Raw genomic sequence first — 21,321 nt, 5'->3', positions numbered from 1 at the left:
TGCATGTTGCAGACTGGGCAGGTAACAGATTTGTTTAATGCTGCTGTTTGGCAAGTGTTTGTTGTGTTCTTAAAATAAAAAGTTGTTTTATTTACCACTTGAAATAAATAATGATTTGACATTTATCGTGATAATTATCGATATCGACTGATATGAACATTTTTATCGTGATAATGTTTTTGGCCATATCGCCCAGCCGTAGTTAGAACTTTTGTTTCCTTCATCCTGTTTACAGCATGATCCACTATTTCATCTCAACCTTTCTACCACCTGTTTTGCATGACTGTACCCTCTCTCTCCCTCTGATGAGGTCAAAGCTCATTTATATGCAAGTGCAACAACACAAAATTGTGAAGTTTTGGTCAATCCAGAGGGCTATTTTAGCATCAGTTGGAGTTGGTAACTACAGTAGAAAAAATAATAATTTGGAATGGGGAGTGAGAATAACATCTTCACGCTGGGTATCTGCAATTGGCTTTCCCAGCAAGGTAACCGTGAAACCCAAACTTGAGGTTCCTTCAATGTACTGTAGCTAGTGGAAGTTTCTGTTCACTACCAATTAAGATGAGCTGAATGGCCATCTCTCATTTTTACATCCTTCCTGTGTTCTTTTGCATTTCCAAAATTCAACCCTGCAGATATCCCACTCCCACAGTTATAAATTACAGTCCTGCACCCCTTTATGCTTAGGCAGGTGTGTATTAGCTCAGTTCTTAAAGGAGATGTAGTAATGCAAGTCCCTTTAAAATTAATTGTATTTTGTGACTGTGGTTCCTTTCATAGGAATGAATGCCATTTTCTGGAAAGCCTAGATAAAATGCACAAAGAGGAGTAATTACATTATTAAATTTTCAACCAAACCATGCAAGCTAGCCTTGAAATGGGAATCAGCACTGCAGTGTTTCTTACAGGAGGGAATAAGAACATCAGAATAATCGGTATTGTGCCTGCCAGAGACGGGGCTGTTTCTTCCTGATTCCACCTTTGCTTTTGAGTTTTGTGATGCTGCCAACAGCACTGGCTTGGCTTCATCTTCAAATTAAATTCATTAAATTCATTAGAACAAATATCAAAGCCAAAGCAGAAACACTGGGGCTTCAGTTCCCTATACCTGCTGATCACAGTACTTTGTTGTGCAGTGTTATTTTCGGACAGAATATTGTAAAAGAATTCAGTGTGTAGTATCATTTGTTTTGACATTTCCCCTGGAAAAGCGCAAGAGCTGTAGAAACATAATTGAATCACATTTTAAGACTTTAAGAGTAGATGTGCTCCTGTTCTTCTTCAAAGTGCTTAGACACTTAATGGATCTTTGCATTCTTTGCAATAACATAAATATAAAGCTGTTACACCCAACCTGGAAGCACAAGACAGAAGGTAGGAACCCGAGCAGGATTTCTTTAGAAGATGGGAGAAAACCCATACACGCATAGGGAAGAGCAAGCAAACGTCATACAGAAGGTGTTCCAGTGCAAAATTGAACACAAGACCCAAGAACATTGAGGCAGCCAAGCTAACCCACAGCTACATCATCATCATACAAAACACATTCATTTCTTTACATGGTGCTTTTTTTAGGTTGCCTAGTTACTCAAAGTAGTTTGGCTCATGTGCATCCATGTCTCCCTGGCAGTAGCAAATTCAGTGCATCCCTAAGCTTCAAACTCAGTGGAAAAGGCACATTTTCATTTAATTTCTGCATTGTGAGAATGAATATTTCAAATAGGATTGCCTGCTTAGCTATAAACGCAGAACCTCCTGGCTGTTTTTTTTTTTTTTGATGAAGTACAGATTGAAGCTGCAACCATGTTTTATCCCATAATGATGTTTTATCTAGATGTCTATTCACATTTATAAAGGGGCTAAGCAAATGTGAACAGTAAATGATTTTGCTATAAACAGAACAAATAACTGATCAGCCTGATATTAGTATTTACTGAGTGCTAAGGATTCACTGCATGTGTAATTCAACTTGCAATTGTTCAGATCTTTGAACTTTAGTATGAAAATTTATGGCTGTGACCTCCATCTGCAGAATACTCAAAGGAGCAGTTTAAAAAGAAACAGAGTAGAAAAATTCAATTTGCATCCTCATATGGTCTAAATTCACATTGGGTTAAGGCACTTCAATGAGAACTATATTGTATATTGAGATAGCATCAAAATATTTGCATCCTTCATAAATGCAACAGATTCACAGTTATTATAAGGAAAATGACAGAACATCGGTACTGTATGTAGCAGGCACATTTTATTAAAAGGACATTCCATAAATGACCTTGAACCATTTTTTGTGAAAGTCAGCACTCTGTGTACCTACAGTACAGTAGCATTGGAAGCAGTAAAATCTGTACATCTGTGATTATACTGTACATCAAGATACAGATGCTGTTTTGTGGGATTTTGTCACATTCCTCTTGTAGCATCTGCTCACTGGTCTCTGAGCCCTAAAGGCCACAGATCATGCCAGTCTATCCCTCAGATTTCCAATGGGGCTCAGGTTTGGCAAACAGGGCATGCACATCATGATTCTCATATTCTGTTCTTGCAAGAAAAGCCACCTTTTTAGTCTTGCGCAAGCAGCCTGTGGATGTTTGCTGTATTGCATGAGTAAGGACAGCAAGTCCACCCAATGTCCTGCTCATCAGGTGAGTGTTGAGCTTCAGTGTGTGACCTGACTGCCCGCATGCAGAGGTCATTGCAACATTGTGTTCCTGGTGGAACTGAGTGCACAAACCAACACAAATGTGGTATACCCAAAGTCTAATGATTCATGGTCCCTGAAATAGTATCATTGATGTATTGTGTTTGACTGTAATGTCCTGGCAGGTTAGTAACAGCTGGCTGTGAACCACCCAAACAGCAAGCAACAGTGTACTGACAGTGTACTGACATAGTCCATCTTCCAACATACTGATGGCATGAAGGCTTTATTCAATTGATTGTTAAGGCATATTGTATCCTTTCTTAATTTTCACCAGGCTTGATACTCAATGGGCTAAATCACCTCATCTCCTGCTTCCAATCAACCCTCTCACAGATGAGGTTATTTAGTGCTTATGCAACAGTCAACGAACACTCACATGTGTCAAAGTCTGCCATGAATAATCAATTCATTAAAATATTTTATTTAATATACATGCCACAAATTAAAAAGACATACATGAATAATATAATGATACATTTTATGCTCAGTTTCAGTATTTCCTGTGGTTACAAAAAGTCAAAAGGGGAATGAGGTTGAAACAGTGAAAACAGACAACAAATATTAAAAATCCAAGAAATACAACTATACTGGAAATGAATAGAAGTACAGTGTTTAAATATTCCTCCCTCTGCCCTGGGACTAATGATAGTCTGCATAGAGGAGTTTATTCAGCACTAAGTGAATTCATCTTTGGTAACACAGGAAAGGAGTTTTGTGTATTTAAATACCTGTGCAGAAAAGGCCATGAATTAGTCAAGTCAGCAGGACTTGATGCTTGCCTAACTGAACTCTGATTGAATTTTTTTTTTCAAAAGATCATTTCTGCACCTTATTTCCCAAACAGTTAAGCTATTATTTCCAGCTTTTAGCATAATAAGTAATTGTACTATCATGGTTTCAATTTCCCTGGTGGGAAAAGACAGACAGCTTGGATAGTCTGCAATGCATATTTCCATCTCCTGATAAATTGTTGGGAAAAGAGACAAGACAATTGTAGCATATGTGTGCTCAGGTCACTACTACAGAAAATTGCCTATTTAAATCAAAAGGTTGTTTCTTCTACAGGAGAAAGAATCATGATTGCATTTTCTGCTGGCCTTAAAATGGGTTACTGTAAAGCTCCAGCCCTGGTCTACCTTCCTCATTGAGCTTGGTCTTCAGAAATAAAAATTCCAAACTTTACTTTTTCCCCAGATATCATATACTGCACACATTGTAAATGTTGCTGTGACACTTCGGGTAAATGTAGAAGTAGAAGATCACTCAAAATCAAAAAGATTCTAAAACTGCTAATTAAATTTAATTAATTTTATTGATTGAGTTAATCAATAGCAATGGTGGCATGATGGTGCAATGGTTAGCATTGCTGCTTCACAGCACTGAGGACTTGGCTTCAAATCCTGGGGTACTTTGTATGTTCTCCCCTGTTCGTATGGGCTTCCTGCAGGCACTCTGGTTTCCTCCAAAGACAAACTGGAAGGTTAATTGGCTTCTGCTAAAACCGGCCCTGTTGTGAGTGTGTACTGTGTGTGTCTTGAACTGGACTGGTGTCCCATCTAGGATGTGTATCACCTATTGCTTGGGCTGCTGTTTGCTGATTTCTTTAAGGATGGGTGACATACAGTACCAAGTTGACACAAGGATCTCATTCACACTGGCAATTACAGTATAATATCAAAACAGAAGCATTTTCACACTTTCATCTTCTTTAAGATTTACTGAAGAGCACGGTTTTAAAGAGCTCCACATGTTCTTCCTTGAAGAAAACACACTTTATCATTTTACCTAGAAAGCTTACTGTAAAAAAAAAACATGAAATGCTCAAATATGCTATTTTCTAATTTATGGCTGTGTGCTTCAGCATGCAATGCAATACATCAACCTGTTTCCAGATCCATAATGTTACCAATACTGTTATTTTGTCTTTATACAGTAGGTTATTGCCAGGTTTCATTGTTACACAATAATAACGTGGAATTAATGTCATCTGTTTCGATGAATTTTATTTAGTATTGCTTCAAGTGCTTCATAAACATGCATACACTGTACAATACTCCCCTTAATTTTCTCTGTGGCTATTGTAAAATTGAGGCTTTATAGATGCTGTAAAAATCCATTTGAAAATCTGTCTTGTGTCGACACAGCACAAGTACTGCAAAACATTGTAATGTCTATTCAAAGTTACAAAATGTAATAAATCTGAAATCAGGCATTTACCTGCCACAGGAGACGTTATTGCAGAATTAATTCTGTTACCTGACAGTGGAGAAGTTATCACAAAAGAGATTCAAGACTCATTTTACTTCATTTATTGTCAGATTGCAGACTGAAGCTGCAGTGTGTTTTATATCAGGATGATCTGATTTCTACTTTTACTCATGAGCTGTACAGTAAAAGTCCCTCATTTGTGACACATATTCTTAACCCTTTTTACAACCACTTGTTGTACTGTATGTGGTATCATGTACCATGATTCATCATTTTAACTGGCTTTTACATTACATACAGTATATGGTATGCAACAGAATTTGTGAAGTCTCAAATTTTGTTGATTGCAGCTGAACGACATACGCAATGTGGACGTGATTCAGTACCTTGGGCACAGAGTTTAAAAATGTGCTCATTTATTTGTTTTTGTTTAGGACTCCATTTAATTTCAGTCTTGGAACATTTCCAGCATGCATACAGTATGCCATACAAGAAGATGCAGAAGAAGAGATTCATTCTGCTGTGTGTGATGACATAAATAAGTATTCCTAGGCTCCACCGTTCTGTCTCAAATGCCAAATCATTTGAATTTCCTCTCTGTGCCAAAATGGCCATCAAACTCTGAGATTTAATTGACCTTCCAGTGCAGATTTTAAAATTGCTTTAGCAGGCAACAATATCCACATTCCCAGGTGTACCACTTTCCTGAAACAAACAGAGCAAGACAAAGGCCCAGGAGACTGTGGGGGTGAAGGTAGACTTGAGATAGGTGGTTATAATCTAATTTTGCATATTTATAAAGATGAGAACGGATTTAATTTAATTTAGAAAACAAGGTACACGAGTAAAGGGAAATGTTCACTCACCCCTCAGTAATTTAATATATCTGAAGACCTCATGGGAACTCAAAGAAAGCTGTGAAGAGAAGGGCCTGACAAATTAGTATTATGGTGGTTGAAAGAAATAAATCAACACCGTCAGAAGAAACTGGTAAACCTTGAGAGACATAGGTCCTCTTTCAAGGTCAGTTCTTTCTGCATCTGCTATGTAACAGGTTTATGTCTATGTCATCCAGTCTTGCTTAATGTAAAGAACCTGAAGTGTTACTTGGCCTACTCTCAAAAACACAAAATGAAAGGTATTATTTTTTATTATATGCAGTATAATAGGTATATGGCACAAGCCTCACTGGAGCATTTAGGAACTGACAGGAGAATCTTCTGGGATCAGTCAGTTATCACTGCTGGCCCAAGTGAACACTTAAGGCATTTTTGTCGCTATTAATAACAATAGTACAATTTTCTAAGCTCTTTTAAAAAAAAAAGTCAAAGCGCTGAACAATTGCACACATAATACACAATGAAAAGAACAAAAAAGAAAGAAAAAAGCACAGTTAACATATGTACTGTGAAACCATGAGGAAGACTAAATTACTCTTTAAAAGCATTAGTCAGAAGCAACTTTTGGAAATATCGACAGTCGCAGAGTGCAAATTGGGCGAAGTGTTCCACAGAGACAGTTCTCTTAAGAAGTAAGGCCAAAATCCTCAGCTGGACGGTTCAGAGCTGGGTTATATCCATTCAGTAAGAGCTGCCGTGCATTGCTCACTGCTCCACACAGTATGAAGCAGGAGAAACTTAAATTTCACTCTATATTCCATAGAGACCCAGTGCAAATATCACTTTAAAGTGGAAGTAAATGAGTGTAATACTTTGTGTTAATATAGTAGGTTTCATCCCATAGAATCTCAAAGTTCTTTACATATTGGGGGGCTGACTTCATCCACCACTAACGTGCATACACTTCCTAGGGTGCAAGATACAGAGGTAGCACCCTGACGTATTATTTTCAAGGGGTGCAAAAAGATTCTGTGAGTTATGGCACATTATGTCGATGTAACAAAGTTTCCATGTCGTGCAGGTGAGATGTTTTCATCTCAGAAATGTTAATTGATCAACATTGCACAGGCTATCATTAGGGTAAAGATATGTTTCATTTTTTTAGGTTTTCTGTTTCCTTTTACTGAATTAGATCACAGAAAAGTGAGACATTAACTCTCAAAAACATGTTGTCAGGTAAGAGCAGCGCCACTCTCAGTAATAGGGAAGTGCTAATCATTGCCATCCTTGATGTGTTAATTATGAGGAGATTAAAAAAAGAAAAAACACACTCAGAGGAGTTCACAGAATACCATATTCTGATAATCACAAGGTTTATTAATTAGCAGTTTAAAAGGGGGTGGTGAGGTTATTAAAGAATATCAAGCATAGTTGCAATGACAGAAATGTGTTAGTCCTACAGAATTCCAAAGATAACTTTTCACACTTCTCCGTTGTTGGTAGAGACTTTTGTTCACACAAAACTCGATTTTGATGTTACTAATCTTCTTCTTGGTTTTATCACAATTCTTTAAAATTGACATATCCATCCACCTACATTTAAACTAGTTCATCCAATTCAGGGTCACAGGAGAGCTGGAGCCTATTCCAGCAAGGATCGGGTAAGAGACAAGATACTGCTTGGACAGGACGCCAGTCCATCACAGGGCACAATGTGCTTTTGTTGTAAAGAAATATACTCCTAGACTTAATTTTCTTTCTAGGACACAAATATCAAGACCAATTATATAAATATTTTTACCCCCTTTGTAGTTAGAGACAAAGGTTTGCTGGAAATATTTTAACATTGGTGCATGCCTAAAGTAATACAAGTTTCCAGCTAGAAATATCTATGAAAACATTTCAATTGTCGTGTTTACCCTTTAAATTAAATTCTGGATGTTTTATGTTTAGAGGAATTTTCAAATGGAAAATACAAAAAATGCATAATCTGATTGTCCAGAATTCTGCAGTTCATGTGCAAAAACTACTCTATATCAGCACACAACTCCTGTGCTCTGTAAGTTGCATTGGATCCAAGTGAGATGTACAGTAGATTTATCTCTACTCTATTTCAAGGACTGGTTTCATGAGTATAGTCCTGCTTTAAATCCAAATTTCAGCTATCTTACTTGGCTGAAGTGTGCAAGCAACAAAATCACTGCCCATATCTATTATAGACACTGTCTATAACCTGGTGCAAATGTACTGTGCTGTAAGTAGCTGTGGATAAAAATGTCTGTTAGATAAATTAGTTAGCCATCAGTCATTTCAGGGAAATCCAGTATGTTAAGAATCCAGTAAAAGAAGCAAACAGGGAATAATACAGAGGTGTTTTCAAAGAGGGCTTCTTTAAGAACATGGCATGTGACTTATCATATAGAAACTCCACTAACAGACATGGTAAATTCCCGTACTGTACATTAACTATAAGCAAACTCTTCTAGCCTGGTTTGCTAGTATGTTTCGATTGCCTACCTAAGGCAAAATGTATGTGTTACAATGGGTTGTTCCAGGATAACTGCTTATATGATTGTATTATTTAATCAATTTAAACAACTAGATAGATACACATTGTTAAGTCCTATTCTAATCCCCACCCTAAAAATTATCAAGACATAAGAAAATATTTCTTTATAGTTATTTTTTCTACATTGTAACTGCAAGAAAAGGAATATAGCAACCTTTACACCAGTTAACATCAAATACAAATTTACAAACTTGACTAATGTATGTATGATTGTATTTCAAACAAGCTTTTCAGAGAAGTATTATAACTTGTCTTGCATAGCTATATAATCATAAATGATAAAAGTAAAAGGTAATTTGGAGATGACTATGACATGAGGTTTTTTTTTTTTCCAGGATACCAGACAATGTCCACTTTGTTAATCTCTGCCATAATAACATTGCCATTCAGCTCAGAAGAATGTCTCTGAAGTGGCAGATAAGAGGCCCAGTCTGACTGCTAAAAGGAAAGGCACATAAGGTCTTCTCTGAAAGAGCAGGGTTAATTTACTCCTAGGATATAACTTTGGCTGCTTAATTCTTCAGATTAATAGCACCGCCATTTTCTTAACTAGATCTGTAATTGTTTTAGCTCACTATCAATATCAATATCAAAAATTGATACCACTCTAAATGTAGATGTGGAGTTGGATTATTCTGTTTTCTGTACTGGCAAGGAGAGGATGAAACTGCGAAAAATAAAAGGTTATCAAATTTCTAGGTTTAAGTCACACATCCTCTTATGAAATATACAAAAGTCAAGAATTTTGGTTTATTTGTATGACTGTAATGACTTCATTTTTATGTTTTATTATTGATCAAATTTATAGATACTGTATACATTTTCATTAAGGAAATCTGGCTTCTAACTGGATAAGCTTCAAAGCATTTAAGCTTTATCGATACACATGCTCCATTTTTTATCAGTCCAAATGGAGTCCATTGAGACCTCCAAAACTGTATTTACATGGAAATCACATTCACTTTCCAACTCTGTTACTATCCACAGATTTTAAGAATTACTTTCAGCAAATTAAGAGGATTCGTCTCTGGAGCAAAACGCTTTAAAAATATCTTTTAAACATTTAATCCCCTTTCACAGTGCTGATTCTGGGCACACTGTGAGTGAACACTGGTGCAAAACTGGAGAATAGTGAGGAGAAGTGGAATTGAGTTATTTACATTTTTATTGAGTGTTCAGTGTGGTCTGGTCATAGCTCTGATCTTGGGTTAGTTTGGTGTGAATTCTAAATGCTTGTTCTGATTTTTTTTGCAAGTGCGGGAAATGGTTGGTTGGCAGCAGTGATATGGAATTAATAATAATAATAATAATAATTGCTTACACTTATATAGCGCTTTTCTGGACACTCCACTCAAAGCGCTTTACAGGTAATGGGGACTCCCCTCCACCACCACCAATGTGCAGCATCCACCTGGATGATGCGACGGCAGCCATAGTGCGCCAGAACGCTCACCACACACCAGCTATCAGTGTGGAGGAGAGCAGAGTAATGTAGCCAATTCATAGAGGGGTATTATTGCGAGGCCATGATTGGTAAGGGCCAATTGGAAATTTGGCCAGGACACCGGGGTTACACCCCTACTCTTTTCGAGAAGCGCCCTGGGATTTTTAATGACCACAGAGAGTCAGGACCTCGGTTTTACGTCTCATCCGAAGGACGGCGCCTGTTTACAGTATAGTGTCCCCGTCACTATACTGGGGCATTAGGACCCACATGGACCACAGGGTGAGCGCCCCCTGCTGGCCCCACTAACACCTCTTCCAGCAGCAACCTTAGTTTTTCCCAGGAGGTCTCCCATCCAGGTACTGACCAGGCTCACACCTGCTGAGCTTCAGTGGGTTGCCAGTTGTGAGTTGCAGGGTGATATGGCTGCTGGCCATATTAAAATGCTGGTATTCCTACAACACAAAGCTTTTTAAATATTAAAGGGTTTCTTAGATACAACAGTGCAACACAGGGGAAAAGGAATTATTAGCAAACAAAACAGATTGGAATATGGAAGAAGTAAGTAAAATCCTGGTAGCATACAGTGTTTCCAGAGAGAACAGGATTATTAGAAGAAGACATTCATCTATACTTCATAATAAAAAAACTGATATAATTTCTGCATACATTAAGCAATAAATGAAATGATAAAGACAATTCCAAAACCTTATGCTTTCCTAAATTGTTGAGCCTTTTAAACAATTTTGATATCATACATCCTTGAGATATACATATTAGCAAATAAGGCAAATAATAATTACTTGGGATGATAATAGAGGTCTTGCGGTTTGCCAAGGAAACCAAAATGAAACCAAAATTCTGACAACAGAGAATACGCATTTGGGACTTGCCAATGCAGAATTTCGGTCTAACTCCCATCTTCTCATATTCCTCAGTACATATGGTGAAAATGGTATGAGATATATATTAGAATTTGATGACTTGACTTTATTTCCTTTTAGTTTTGGGATCCATTCCTGGTAATACTGTCTTTGTCATTCCAGACACACTCATCTGCTTAATAACTTGGACTATGGATATTGCCAGGTAGAGCCCGTGTTGACATTTTCAGCTCCTTCCTTGCCAATGGTTACATCTTATCTGGTTGACCCTGCTATTGAAATCTTCCTTGGTTTGAGAAATCATGTCAATGAATTGCTTATATACAACTTTGAGACACAAAGTCATGAAGTTCACATTGATTCTGACTGAACTCCATGAATCCTAGATTCATCCTTACATTTTCCCTTCCAGCAAAAACATACAGCATAGCCCATGTTTCTTGACTTGCCCATCTCTATCTTATTGAGCTACAGTACACTAAGGACAGCAATGTCGATATCTCATTCTGAATGTTCTCCCTAGGTTTCCTCTAGGTGCTCCAGTTTGCTCTCACAATCCAATAACATACTGGTAGGATAATTGTCTTCTAGGAACATTGGCACTGGTTTTAGTATGTGTGTAGAACTGTGTTTGTGTCTTTGTGTGCCCTGCAATGGACAGGTGTCCTGTCCTGGGAGTATCCCACTTTGCACTGGTTACATGCTGGTATAAGCTCCGGCTCTTCCGTGACTCTGAATTGGATGAAGTGGTTAGAAAATGGGTGAATGGCTTTTCCATGTATCTTGTATCTTCTCGTTTCCAGATCTTAGTTAAAACACATTTTGATTGTGTTTGATTTGATTATGCATCAAGGATGTTACTTGTTTCCCTTGATGTCACGTCCTAAGTGAATTTACTTAACTTATTTATTCCTTTATCTGAAATACAGAAAAACCCCCACATTGAAACCCGCTGCACTCCACTCCTTACTTCATCCAAAACCGATTGTGGGCCATTAAAAATGTCTGATTCCTACAGTATTTTAAAAATATTTTAAATATTTCAGACTGTTCTGAATACCTGCAGCTTGGAGTGCAGGATCAGTTGTTCACATCCCTTCCTCTCAACAGTTTTCTGGAAGATCAAACTGCACAAAGTCATAACGCAGCATGTTCAGCTCTAAGCATTCATGCATAAAATACCTTTTTAAACTTCCATGATGTATAGTATCTACTCTGTGGGCTTTATATCAAAAGAGGAACTGGAGTGCGGGAGATCCATAACTTCATATGAATGAGTGCTGATTGAGAAAAAAAATCTCTGCATGCAAAAATACCCTTTAATGTTAATATTTTTATTCATAAATTTGTAAAAACTATTTTTCATCTGTCATGTTTGTATTTGAACTTCTAAAGCCTGCATTGAGCCTAAAAGAGGGCAATGTTTTAAATATGTACAGTTTTTGACAGGGTATATGACAGACTTATACCCATATTGACAGATATGAAAGACATGGGTGGATGCACACTGAACTCGAACCTTAAGGAATCAGACCTAATTTTCGATTAATTACTTTTCATGGGAATGAAATTAAATTAAAAAATCATCTCAAGCCTATCTGAGAATCAGGGTCCGCTGTCTTTCCTTTACAGTGCGCAGCTCTGCAACAGAGAAGTAATAAGGATTGAATATTCAGCCACACATCTCAGGCCTGTTCAAATGAGGGAGATGCTGACAATCAGCTCTGATTAATTAATCGATTGCACAGCACATCACTTATCTCTCAAAGAGCTAAGCTGACGGGATCTCTGTGGTTTTGTTGGCAGGCTTTATAACGGTATACAGTTGTGTGCTGATAGCGAGTCCCTGGAGTCTCTGTGAAAACCCGTAGAAGAGCAGTAGGTTTTGTCCTTTATGATAGTAAACTTGCCACACTTGCAAAGATTCGATAAATTAGGCTGTAGGGTAGGGTGCCTGCTTAAATACTTCTGTAGAAACTCGTACAAGCATCACACTGTGTACATTTATTTTATTAGCAGGAGAAATAAATTATTGTGTCCACCTGCTATTTTGAAGCTTTCTTGTTGAAAGCTAGAGGCATCTACTGGAATAAATAGAATTGTCGGTGTTTCGTTATTGATTTGTTTTTCAAAAGAAAGCAAAAATAAGCAATGTGCAAACCAATTACTTCAGTGTAACTCATTCACTGGGCTTTAGTCAGTCTGATTTGAAGAGAAGTGGGCAGTATACTTTATATATAAATTACAATGGTTGCTCCATGATTAGTAAATACATACTGTATGTACTGTGTATATTCAGCTAGATGAGCTTAGGTGAAGTGACATTTACAACATTTACAAAGACAATTTTAACCTCAATGTTCCCTTCTTGTATTCTATACATTTTAATGGTCTTTCATTCATGGTCATTTATTAAATGTTTCTGCCATTTCCTTAAAAAAACATTGCATAATGTATTTTAAATATCTGTCCTGTGGATCTAAATGCAGTTCTTTTATTTACATTACATTTTTTGCTCCACCTTAAAATGTGCTGAAAATAGTTTTAGCTATATCATTAAGTGTGCATTCATAATATTAAAGGTGGAAATTTCTGAATTCAGAGTGCATCTGTAAGTGGAAGTTATCTGCATTGTAATACTAAAGTGTTTGACTTTAGGAAGACACATCTGACATCTTATAGAGGGTACAGCTGTTCACCAAGAAAACATCAGGCTATGAAAAACAGCGAACTAGCAGTAGGAGGAACTGTTCCTCCTGGTGCCGTTCTCTTACACCTGTCAGAACTGTTTTACTTCACTCTCTGGGAAAATTGAAAAACATTTGTTACAAAAGGAACCTGACAGCCAGAAAATATCAAAACAGGACTTAAATCAAATCCCAATATCACTGTTTTCTTTTAATGCATTTTCATATGCATGTATTCACTAGAACATAACATTACACAATTAAAATGCACATCTCAAGATTAATATAATCACCAGCTGTGCCACTAAATATTGCCAATGCAGTACACTTTACACATTTGTAAATAACATTTCAAAACTTTTGTATGACTAACAAACACTCACATCAATAATGTAACTATAACAAGTTCCTGTGATATTACAAGGAATTAATGTTATTTGCATCTCACAACTCTTGAGTCCTGAGTTCAGTTCTGGCCTGCGGAACATTCTTGTGGAGTTTGTTTGTTCTCTATGGCAGCATGGAGTTGTTGATTTTTTCTTCCAGGTGTTCCAGTTTCCTGCCACTTTTCAAAGGCTTGCTGGACACCTTAAATGTTGTCTCGCAATTGTCCCTGTGTATGTGTACCCTGTGATGGACTGGTGTCCTGTCCAGGGTGTGGTCGTGTCTTGTGTCTTGTAATGGACTGGTGTCCTGTCCAGGGTGTGGTTGTGTCTTGTGCCCATTGCTTTTTGATACCGCTCTGGGTTCTTATTTAAACAAAAACCAAAACTTGGTTTCCAGTCTACTATTGGAAATATACAGAAGGTGTATACAGAAGGTACACAAAAGGATGTACCACGATTACAGCATGATCCAAGGTTATCCACCTAGTATACATGTATGAAATACTATGAGAATTTAGTGACAAGCATCACATTTAAAAAGGCTAACAGCTTTTTCTTTTTCCTGAAGGATTAAAAAGTATAATAGTGAAGGTCCGCAAATGTGTAATGGATTTCTTAAGTTGCACACAGATCTAAATTGAAAAAAAATGTTGGAGATAAGGAACGGAACCTTGCAGTTTGTTTCTCTGTGGCATCTTACACGCTTACACCTCGTCATGTCCTCTTTGATTTCAAGAGCTGAACTATTCTGCAACATTTGTTCATGTGGTTCTGCTAGTAAATGCTGCAGAATTGTGCTTCTCTTAAAATCATTCATCTTCAAACTCACCTGGAAAGATCCCAGCCTTGCGCAAATGAGAGTAACATGGTCGTTCCAAGGAAACTGCACTGCAACTGCACCTGCAGGTCTCGTTCATGTCAAACTGCAGAGTTCTCTAGAAATTACAGGATGCAGGAGGGGAATTCCATTCTAGGATCTGAATGCTTGGAAGAAATGTGGATTTGGGTGTTTTCCAAGTTTAATTAACCTTGGAGAGAGCACACATTTAAAATGGCAGCCCCAGGTCTGCATATTATCAACCTTCAACCACAGTTTTCTCTCTTGTGACTTGAGAGTAATTTCTCTTGTGTTACTGAGTGCATTTGATAAAGTTATTGTACAACCTCAACTTATGCCAGACAGATGCTCTCCTCCTTTTTATTTGTAGGCTTAAAAATAGGCGTAAAGGTGGGAGAAAATGTAGCTTTCGCAAGTGTTATAATACTTCCATCAGCACGATGATAAAAAAGTGCAAATCTTCATCCTTAGCAAAAATGTACAGTGTAGAAATTGCAGGTAATAATGAAAACTGTAAAATTAGAAAATTTAGAAATGTTTCTGAAGTAAACACATGATTTAGTCACATATGTATATAGCATTGGGTAACACAGTGGTTAGCATTACTGCCCATGGGGTGCTACCTGTGTAGTTTGTGTGTTCTCCACATGTTCACATGAGTTTCCCCCAGGTGCTCCAGTTTCCTCCCACAGTCCAAAAACATACTGGTAAGTTAATTGGCTTCTGGGAAAATTGGCCCTGGTGTGACTGTGTACGTGTCTGTCTTTGTGGCTTGTGATGGAGTCCTGTTAAGGGTTTACCCTGCCTTGTGCCCTTTGCTTGCTGCGATAGGCTCCAGTACACCCTTAACCTGAATTGGAAAAAGCATTAAAGAAATGGATGGATGAATGTACTATGTATAGCTTCTTTTTCATTTTTCAGTGTCAGCTATTAACAACAAAGTCTGACATACCGATCCTTATAACTGATCAGCTACTCTTTTTGCAAACACATTACTGACTGAGTCTAATTTGTTTAAAAGAACAGGTAGGGGTCTCTCATGGTTTAGAAAAAAAAAGAATAAATCTTTTCAGAATTCCAAAAGCAGAAAAGGTCTCTCTTGTCAGTCAAATCATTTGTCTGTTGTTCAAGGGCGAATGAAAAACACAACTGAGATTAGTTATTTACCAGCAACTTCATAGAAAGAAAAATGAATGCTTTCACCACTGATGGCTGCTCTCCCCACCAAGGTACTTTTTCCACCAGGGGGTTAATAGAACATCTAACCTTGGTTTCTAGAAAAGGTGCTGCTTGCCATAACAACACTACTGCATTTCAGCCTCTCCTGACTGTTGGCATCGTGCACAGAGAGTGCTGGGTTGAGGGCTTCAGTTTGACTCTATTAGTTTATTAGGAGAAAAATGCAAGGCACGGGGCCCTTAGCATCTCAAGGTGAAGCCCTCAAATCGCTCTCACTTGTGTTACCTTGTTAAATCGATGTGTATGGTGACAGGTAATGGAAGGGTAGGATTCTCTAAACGTTCACAGGGGCGAGGGCCTTTGTCTCAGAACCCTTTGATATAATTAACAGGGGACCAGGGAGGCTGTGAAATAATATTCATTTCGGTGACATTCCTCCTAAGAGCGGCAGACAAAAAGAAGTAGGAGGGGCGGGAGTTCCTTTGTGCTCCAGCCTAATGTGACATTTATTTCAATTTCTACATCCGAAAAGGACCTAATAACCAAAGGGCTAATAACCACACAGCAATGAATAAGGAAAACACAGGCGTCCAAATTGGTTTAGGCAGATGTACAGTAGCAGGTTGCAGAGGATGCTTGCCTCTGTTCTTGCAGTAGTAAATGATGCATGTTTTTGAAATTGGTCACAAAGTTGCACAGCAGGGGCAGTGCTCAAAGGGTCTTAAGGTTGTTGAATTCTTTTAAAAAGAAATGTCTGAGCTCCAAAGTGGAATAACAGGATTACCAAATAGTATACAGACACAAGAGTGCTTGCTTTTCCCAAATGGCATCAGTTTCCAACCAGTCCCATGTCTTTAACACAACAGTATTTTGCCAAACCCACAAGTTTGAGGTGCTGAATGACCACAACTGTCTCTGACATCTTGGGAAGTGGTGAGACACACTTCATACAGTAGCTGGTTATGCTGCGACACACATGCAGTATCATTTGGGATTTTATCATAATTGTTTCTGAAATCAGTGAGAGCTCTTCATGTGTCAATTAAATTGTTTCAACGCCATATCCTATGTCTTCTTGGGTCATGCTGCCTTATGAAAAAGACGTTGCTTACAGAAATGAAGGATCTGATGAATAAATTAATGATGTATATAGGAGAGGTACGTTTGCTTCCCCTATCAATTATAGTTCACTAAATGGCCAGAAGAACAGATGGAATAGAGACTCCAACAGGCTCATTACTCAGCCCTTAAAGCCCTGGTCATTCAGGGTGAAATCTGACAGGCTTTAAAATTCAAATTAGCAGAGTCTTGTGTTAATCCCACAGTATATGGTAATAAGGATCTGAAGTTCTTCTAAATTTCTATAATAATAGACTAACCATTACTTTGCTAGCAGAGAACTTAAATTTCTGGCTTCTGTTCATCACAAATGCAAAAATTCTGACATCCACTTATACAACATACAGTGTGTTCTATTCTTTATAGCTTTCCAGGACCATTTTTAGTATTGTTATAATTTCACTGTTTTATTTTGTAGAAGTGAAGAAAGTTACCAAAAAACACAATTTTTCCTATCGCATTAACAACAAAAATAAAAAACATTAAGAATCACTGTTCCCCACATGCAACCCCCCCATTAAAATTCACCCTTTCTCCACAGTGGTATCCCCCTCTGAGTTTCTACCTAAGGACCCCTAAAATTCACTCAGATGTAGACAATGAACCCCATATAATAGGGATTTAACTGTGATGACACCAGTCTTCACAGGCTCTCCAGCATAAGCAGAGATGCCAGGAGTCGAATGATTCATTTAAATATTATCGAGACAGATCAGGAGTTATTTTAATTCCTGACAGGCCAGCCAGTCAGATCTACTACATGTCTGACCCTTTCAGACACTGAGGTTAAAGTCACTGTCCAACAATAGTAACAAAAATACTACCACTCCGCAAGTCACATATTTCATGCTATGTAACAGTATGGATACCTGTACGATATCAGGTAACATTTCATATTACACAAAACTCAATATAAACACTATAATGTCATTTCCTGTGTTTCCATACTTACTCCCAGTACTGTGGACATACGAATTAATAATCTCCCGATAATCATTGGGAGAAGCAGGCAAGCTCTGTTCTTGACTTGGATTTTTGTTCTCCATCAGCTTGCAGAACCGGGTTCTACAAGGCCTTCGCTGGGAACATCAAGTGCTCCAAGTGCCCACCCCACAGTTTCAGCTACGACGAGAGCGCCCCGTTCTGCCACTGCGAAAAGGGGTACTTCAGGGCAGAGAAAGACCCCCCGACCATGGCCTGCACGAGTAAGCAATCACTTCCAATCTGCCTTTCCTGGATCTTCAGGGCGATGACCTTTGAGATAACAAAAGTGATATAATTATCACTGATATTTCTGATATAATTATCATCATTATCATTTTTACGTCATCTGCAAGTTCAGTCTTGCCTATGTCAGTCAGTCTATGAGAGTCTTTCAAGCTTTGCAAATTTTTAAAGCTCAGGTTGCACACATGCTGATAATTCCCACCCACGCATGTACAAATAGATTGCAACATTTTAATATTTCATCTTCATAGCTTATTGTATTTTGCGTGCCCACAAAATGAGAAGTCTTTCAGGACCAAGGAGCAGCAGGAGAGCAGCCACCGCTAATGAAAAATAATGAAGCCCTTTAGTTCCTTGTTCTGTGGCCACTGACCTCATCAGACAGCAGGCATTCTTTTGACTCAAATGTATTGAACTAAATCCATTGCAAAAATCAGCATTTCAAAGCATGTGGTTTCTTTAAAAGGTGCCTCATTTGATGCAGTAACTTTGAGAAGAACATGCAGTACAACACTAAACATAAATAGTTCCAACACTTTACAAAGCAGAGTAAATCATCGCTGGTGTGGTTACAAACTAGATTTGAGACACTCAGTAAGTGGTATAGTTGTTTTCATACAGACCAGTCAGTGTTGTATCAACTAATCCAGAGAAAAAAGGAGAAAAGGACAACACACAACTCATGTTTTACAAAGCCCTTGGGAGTCTAATAAGCAGTGAGGGCTTTGAAGTCTGGAGCTACAAGTTTGTTTTTATTTGTTGTTCATGGTTTTAAACTATGAAATTCCTCCTTAGCTGTAGAGTCCATGCTGCACTTTACAAATGGTGTTTAACAGTAGCCAGATAAACCAAAAATATACATCCTTCCCCATTAGAGGTAGAGATAGTACTGGTACTTTATTACGGTACCAGCCTGTAGGTGTTGATGCACTATAGACCATTTGGTTAAATAATATTAAGAAATGTTGTTTGAATGGTTTGATGTCAACTCAAATATTAGTAAATAAAGACAAAAACTATTAACCAAATTGGATTTACTTAAAATATAAAATGCGTTTTAATCTTATCGTCTTTAAAAAAGGAACACACCTCACGCACAGCAGTAACTGTCCAAAATAAATTAATTTGGTTTGGCCAACTGTGCCTTAAGACGAAGTCTCAATTTTAAAAGAAGCTGAATTCAGCTCGTTGGTATACAACCAGCGGCTGCCAAGTGTTCCTGCTTTCTGCATGATGGTCGTATAATTTATAAATGATAACAATGCAATCAGACTGCATTCATAAAGCCTGGATGACATATAATTTTGTAGAGTCTTAGAATTAGAATTAATTGTCTCTCATTGTTCTGAGTTCTGAATCTTCATAAATGATTCACTGTGTGTCATTACAGCTTAATATTTGCATGAAATCACAGTTTAGCTGGAATAATTTATCAGCAATTAAAAGCTATTTAATCGCCATGTAAATTGGTGTGAGGGCCCTTGAGTCCGAAGGTAGCTGGTCTTTGGTCTCTTCAGGCTCACAGTTGTGTTCCTCAGATTCAGCTATTGTCACTGACTGTGTTGCTTTTCAACGTTTTAGCATTTTAGTCCTGTAATGAAGCTCTTTTAGGAATATGAACAAAAGACCCTCAGAAGCTTACATAGGGTGATGCATAAGACTTTGCAGGTGGTTACAAAGCCATGTACTGTGCAGTATACAAAAAGTGATCTGTCATGAAAATAAACAATTGGAGTCATATTGTGGCACTCTAGTAACTCATAGAAAGTAGTTTATTTTTAAAATTATATTGTTCTAAATTATAGTTTAATCAGTGAAAAGTATTCAGTGTTTACATAGGATTCCAAACTGGAGTTTAGAGTAATTGCATATTCTCATTTGGAAAAACTTTTGTAAATTGACTACCAGGCACCAATCTATTACAACTCCATCTCGGTACAAGTACTGTACTTGCCTTTTACTGTATGTTAGTGAATATGGCAAAAATGTTTGACTAATTATTGAAAACAGCAGCCTCTTTGTCATATTACATATTCAGAAAAGAGACCTACTCTACAGCGTGATGCACAACATCATGTCTACAAACTGGATTTAATTGGATTTCTATACTTTCTGACATTTTCTGACAACTTTTATTTTGTAAGTATGCAATGAAGAATATATCTAACAATGACTGTACGTATATCACAAATATAAAAATGATTTGGATGCATATAAAATGAGAAGGCCAAAAGAAAGCCAAAAATGTTTTCTGCTTTATGTTCAAAGGTTGGCAGAATAGAGAGCTGTAGAATTTCATGGTAGAATGTGTGTTAGCTTGGATGCTTCATTTGATGGACAATGTACTAAGGCTGCTAGAATGCTCCTGGAAGAAAGATCTGCGATAGCAGCCAGATCAGTCCTGTAAAAGAACAAAGTGGCATTCTGGCTAGTTGTTTACAATGGCCCATTGTGTTGTGCTCTGTGATCTTGAGTAAAGGTTATTTATAGATGACATGATGCTTTTAATACGGGCAGCCTGTTGTACTTCAGATGCAGCAGGGCAGAGACAAAGCAGAGGCCATTGCTGAACAGACTTCCAGTCACTGTGGCTTATGGGTCTGGCTGTGAACAGATGGATGCTAGAGGGCTTATTACTTCGCTCTCGAGAGTGATTGGCAGCCAGCAGCTTCTTTTTCATCCTTCAGGCACAAAGCACACTAGATGAATGTGAATTATTTGGTTTGCGTAAGACTATTTTTACAGTTTACCCCCTATATGCCCAGTAAGATGTGCTCTAGGGAAATGATACTTGGCCTGAAGTGTGATCATATGTGAATTGCGGTATCTTTTACTACCACAGTAAGAAAAAGTATTCAGACTTACATTTTTAAAAATTCCCTAAAACAAATGTTTAAAATTATATGTTTGATAAAATAATTTTTGCTCAATGAAATTCAGCAAGTCGAAATTATGAAAAATAAGCCAGATGTGATGAACTTTAGCAGTAAGAACATGTCTATAAAATTGATGAGGAGCGTCTGGCTTTTCAGATGGCTTTTATCATGTTTGTTTTCAAACCTGTCTGCACTGGGGACGTCAGAAGTTGCAGGAAAAGAAGCTTTGGGAGAAACATTAAACTTGTTGGCCTGAAGAAGCATGTCTTTTTCTCAATATGACAGATGTCAAATCCATTTAGATTATCTGATATCCTGAAGTGGTAGCACTGGTTATATTCTCGATAGAGATCTCTGT

The 21,321-nt window shown here is 37.7% G+C and overlaps 1 protein-coding gene across 1 annotated transcript in view; it reads left to right on the top strand.

Moving 5' to 3' along the window:
- The window catches only part of epha6 (eph receptor A6), a 280,518-nt gene that overhangs the window by 160,332 nt on the left and 98,865 nt on the right, over positions 1-21,321 (top strand). Inside the window, exon 4 of the mRNA XM_069197241.1 lies at positions 17,910-18,065. Within this exon, the coding sequence (XP_069053342.1) occupies positions 17,910-18,065 (156 nt within the window). The remainder of the gene's footprint in view (positions 1-17,909; positions 18,066-21,321) is intronic.

This window comes from Lepisosteus oculatus, chromosome 13, assembly GCF_040954835.1.
Source record: "Lepisosteus oculatus isolate fLepOcu1 chromosome 13, fLepOcu1.hap2, whole genome shotgun sequence".
Lineage (NCBI taxonomy): Eukaryota > Metazoa > Chordata > Actinopteri > Semionotiformes > Lepisosteidae > Lepisosteus > Lepisosteus oculatus.
This window is presented reverse-complemented; position numbering and strand designations above follow the sequence as displayed.